Source organism: Brassica napus, chromosome C7 (assembly GCF_020379485.1).
Source record: "Brassica napus cultivar Da-Ae chromosome C7, Da-Ae, whole genome shotgun sequence".
Lineage (NCBI taxonomy): Eukaryota > Viridiplantae > Streptophyta > Magnoliopsida > Brassicales > Brassicaceae > Brassica > Brassica napus.
Window position 1 is genome coordinate 18,717,286 of NC_063450.1, and position 4,048 is coordinate 18,721,333.

Below are 4,048 nucleotides of genomic sequence, written 5' to 3' on the forward strand. Positions count from 1 at the left end.
CGTTTCTCTAAATCAACAACAAAGCTGTATTTGGTTGGCTTGTGTGTAACTTCAAACTGCCAAGTAGAACAGGGCAAAACAAGAAGGCCAGTTGACAACACTAACTGTTCGACCACTATTTCATCAATTATCTTTGGAATATTTCCCTGCATTTTACTAATATCGTAGCGCCTGCACTCAAACCATCTAGTCAACATCCGTCTTATAAACTCCAGCAGTGCCATTATAGGGCTATCACGCGCTGGCAGCAGCGCCTTATTCAACGATTCAGCTATATTTGAAGTCATCAAGTTAAACCTAGTTTCTTCGAAATGTGAACGTGTCCATAACTTTTTGTCAATTTTCTCCAATTAATCCCAACATCTCCAATCCGTGAGCTTTATAAGGTCATAGATCTTTTGAAATTCAGAAACTTTGAAAGCTTCTGCTGCCCTGGCCACCATATGCTTCTGATCCAGTCCTTTGTACTTATCGCCCACGTTACGCTTAAGGTGTTCAAGACAAATACCATGGTTTGCAGATGGATACCATTTATCTTTAGCGGCAAATATAGCGGCGCATCTGTCGAAAATTATTGTTAATTCACAACTATCTTCTACAATTGTTGACAACCTTTCGAAGAACCACTTCCAAGAATCTGAGTTCTCGCTATCCACTACTGCGAAAGCAATAGGGAATACGCGGCAGTCTGCGTCTTGCTCGCTAGCACTAAGCAATACCCCTTTGTATTTCCCAAACATGTGGGTGCCGTCCACCACAAGGACCTTACGCAAATGCTGCCACCCATCGATACAAGCCTTCAGTGACATGAATGCATACAGGAACCTCGATTTTCCTTCTTTGTCAAGTTCGATTTTAATATCCGTGATTGTTCTAGGATTTGCTAATTTCAGTACGTGCAAGTACTGTGGTAACATCTTGTATGACATTTCCTCTGTTCCTTGGGCAGACGCAATTGCTAGTTCCTTAGCTTTCCAAGCTTTTCAGTACGTGCATGTATAGTTGAATTACGTTCTCAGTACTACCGGCAGTTCCATAGCACGAGGTCCACAGTGAAGTCTTTCGTATTTCGAGCGCAGAAGAGCAGCAAGAACTCTAGATGTTCCATGTTTTTTGTACTGCCCTCGCACATCAGATGTGCATTGATGTCCCAAACTTGCCTTCTTCACAAAATACGTAGGAGAATCACCCACTTGCTTAGCACATACCCTCCAAGTACACTGTTTATCAACGCATTTAGCTGTGACGTAGCGTTTACAATGCCTAAACTTGAACCTGCACACCTCCGCGAGTGCATAGATCGACATCGTCAACTTAAACTGCGCTTTGTCCTTAAACTGCCTTCCAACAAATATATCCGAGTCCTCCTTGCTGAAGTCGATTTCCTGCGGCTGGAACCCGTTTCCTTCCATATCATTAAACACAGGAATTACATCATTATATCCATACATTTCCGAAACTTGTATCCCTTTCAAGAAAGCCTCTCCACCCTGAACTTGTGAACTTACTCTTACAGGAGGATCCACAAACAGGTCATCATCTTTGATCACACGGCTGTGTGTGTTGTGCTTTTCCGGTGGATTAGCCTGACCAAGATCAACACTTGCACATGTATCTGTTTCATCCGCCTGTGTACAACTAACGGTTACAGAGGTGGAGGGAAAATGTTTTCTTGGGATGCATGCTTCGCCACCCTCAAATTCTGTAGTTTGGGTCAAAGGAGGACTAACAAACTCATCATCAACTTTGATTACTCGGTTGTGTTTGTTGTATTGTTTCTGTGGTGTAACAAGAACAATATGATCACTTTCGCCGGAAGGTGTTTCATCATTGTGAGCATATGAAAGGGTTCCTGTCTTCGTTGCTCCTCCACCATGAACTTGTGTAGCGTCGGTAAGAGTAGGATCAAAATACTCATCATCATCTTCAATCACGTGGCTGCGTTTCTCGTTTCGTTGTGGTGGTGTAACCAAAACAACATTGCCAACATCAGCGTTCCCGGTTGCAAAGGTCAGTGCACACCTTACAGTTTCAGAGGACGATTTGGTTAAACGACGGTTCAGAATCATCGTCGTGGTTTTTTTGGTTTCTATCTTTTGGTGGAGTTACATTAACAACATCGACGCTTCCGCAGATATCAGAATCTTCGGTGTATGAAAAGTCACCGATTCGTGAGGTACATATGAAATCCCTTAGGTTGTCTGTGTTGTCTTCGTAATGTCTCATATTGCAACACTGTTTGTCTGACGAAGATCCACCTGTAGCCCTTGACCATTGGCCTCTTCCAGACCTTGACCTCTAACTTTGGTGACCACAGAATGCTCATAACCATTACGACCAGACCGTCCACCACGACCTCCTTTTGGTGGACATCCATCAAAATCATCATCTTCGTCTCTCTCACAGTCATTTCCAACAAACTCATGCCAGCCATTATAATCATAGTCCTCGTCATCTTCATCTTCATCTTCATTTCCAACATCATCTTTATCTTCATTTCCACCATCACCTTCATCTTCATCTTCATCTTCAGCATCATCATCATCTTCATCTTCATATTCGTCTTCATTATCATCATAGTCCTCGTCATTTTCATCTTCAGCTTCATCTTCATCTTCTTTTGCAAGGTGATCTCTTTTGTTTTCTTCCGACACTGCTTCAACGTTAGCCCGCTTTTTACTTCCATTCTCCACAACTGTTCCTTCTCCACAGCTCTTTTCCTTCTCTTGTAGCGTACAGTTTTGTTGATGCATATTATCCGGATTAACCCCACAAACGACGTCTTCAGCTGCTTCAACGTGAGCCCGCTTTTTACTTCCATTCTCCACTACTTCCACTACTGTTCCTAGTGCACAGCTCTTTTGCTTCTCTTGTTGTAGCATATTACCCGAAGCCGGATTAACCCCATCTACAGCCGCTCCACTATCTTTATCCTTCGAACCTTGCACCCCTTCAGCCGTCTGTGAGTTCAATCCAAAAGATGCTTCAACTGCTTCAACTTGCCTAATTAAAAACTCATCATCATCCATTCCGAGTGATGCATCCATTTGCGACAAGATATCTCGTTCGGACCTTAAAAATATCATTTTTTCCCAACAATCTCTCTAAATGTCATGAAAACATTACAAGACTTGTCTGTCCTATGAAGAGACTTGAATATTTTATAATCAGTGTCGGTTGCTATCTCCACTGGTGTGGCCCCTTTACCAACTATTTCACTCTCTCCATCAATTAGCCAATAACACATTTCGACCTCTATGTCTCTTCCCAACAAACCATAAGAAGCAAGAATACTATCTTTCAAACCGTTAACGCCCTTGCTTTACGAGAAGTCGACTGCTCTACCCATTCTCTCATTATTTATCTTGAAATCCCAACCACCATTATCATACATTATCCACCGACCAGCCATAACAACAACGTGTGACCGTGAGTATCCTACACCCCAACGAACAATTACAAATAAAATTATAGGAACAAAAACGCAAAGATTCGGCAATGTCGAAGGGAGATAGTGTACCTTCGGTGGTGTTGCTACTGCTCGCCTGAGATTTACCACGAAAACTTCCACCAGAGCCATGCACACCGCTATTAGTTTCCAACATTTTCAGATCTGGTGGATGAATTTCGCCGAACATAACTCAGATAGAATACATCTCAGCTCTTCTACTAGGGTTTCTTTGTATTATCCACCAGACCATATTATGTCTCACCATTATCAATTAACCTTATCCACTAATTATTTTATTAATTTTATCACCAAGGATTGTACGGCTATTTAAATGGCGCAAAAAAATAGCGGTAAAAATACCCGGATTTACCTAGGTAAAAAAGCATTTCACCTTCGCCGACGGGTTAAAAAAAAAAAAATTAAACCACCGAGTCGGACCGCCGAGTTTCTCACGTGCGGGAAAGTCTTTGGGTCGCGTGGAGATGTCGGTGTGGGTTACGTTATGTGGGTTGCAAAGTATAAGTTATTGGGTCGAAAGGCTAAAAAGGTCATAAATTATTTATCTCTCCTATAGGTAAGCAAATGCCCAATAAAAAC

At 42.2% G+C, this 4,048-nt stretch overlaps 1 protein-coding gene across 1 annotated transcript; it reads right to left on the reverse strand.

The window, feature by feature from the left end:
- Positions 1–2,222: 2,222 nt before the first annotated feature.
- On the reverse strand, positions 2,223–3,047 carry LOC106435684 (chromatin-remodeling ATPase INO80-like). The gene is made up of 2 exons (XM_013876592.1): positions 2,681–3,047; positions 2,223–2,527 (listed from the first exon to the last, which is right to left on the reverse strand). The coding sequence occupies exons 1-2, from the start codon at positions 3,045–3,047 to the stop codon at positions 2,223–2,225; spliced, it is 672 nt and encodes a 223-aa protein (XP_013732046.1).
- Between the last annotated feature and the right edge of the window lie 1,001 nt (positions 3,048–4,048).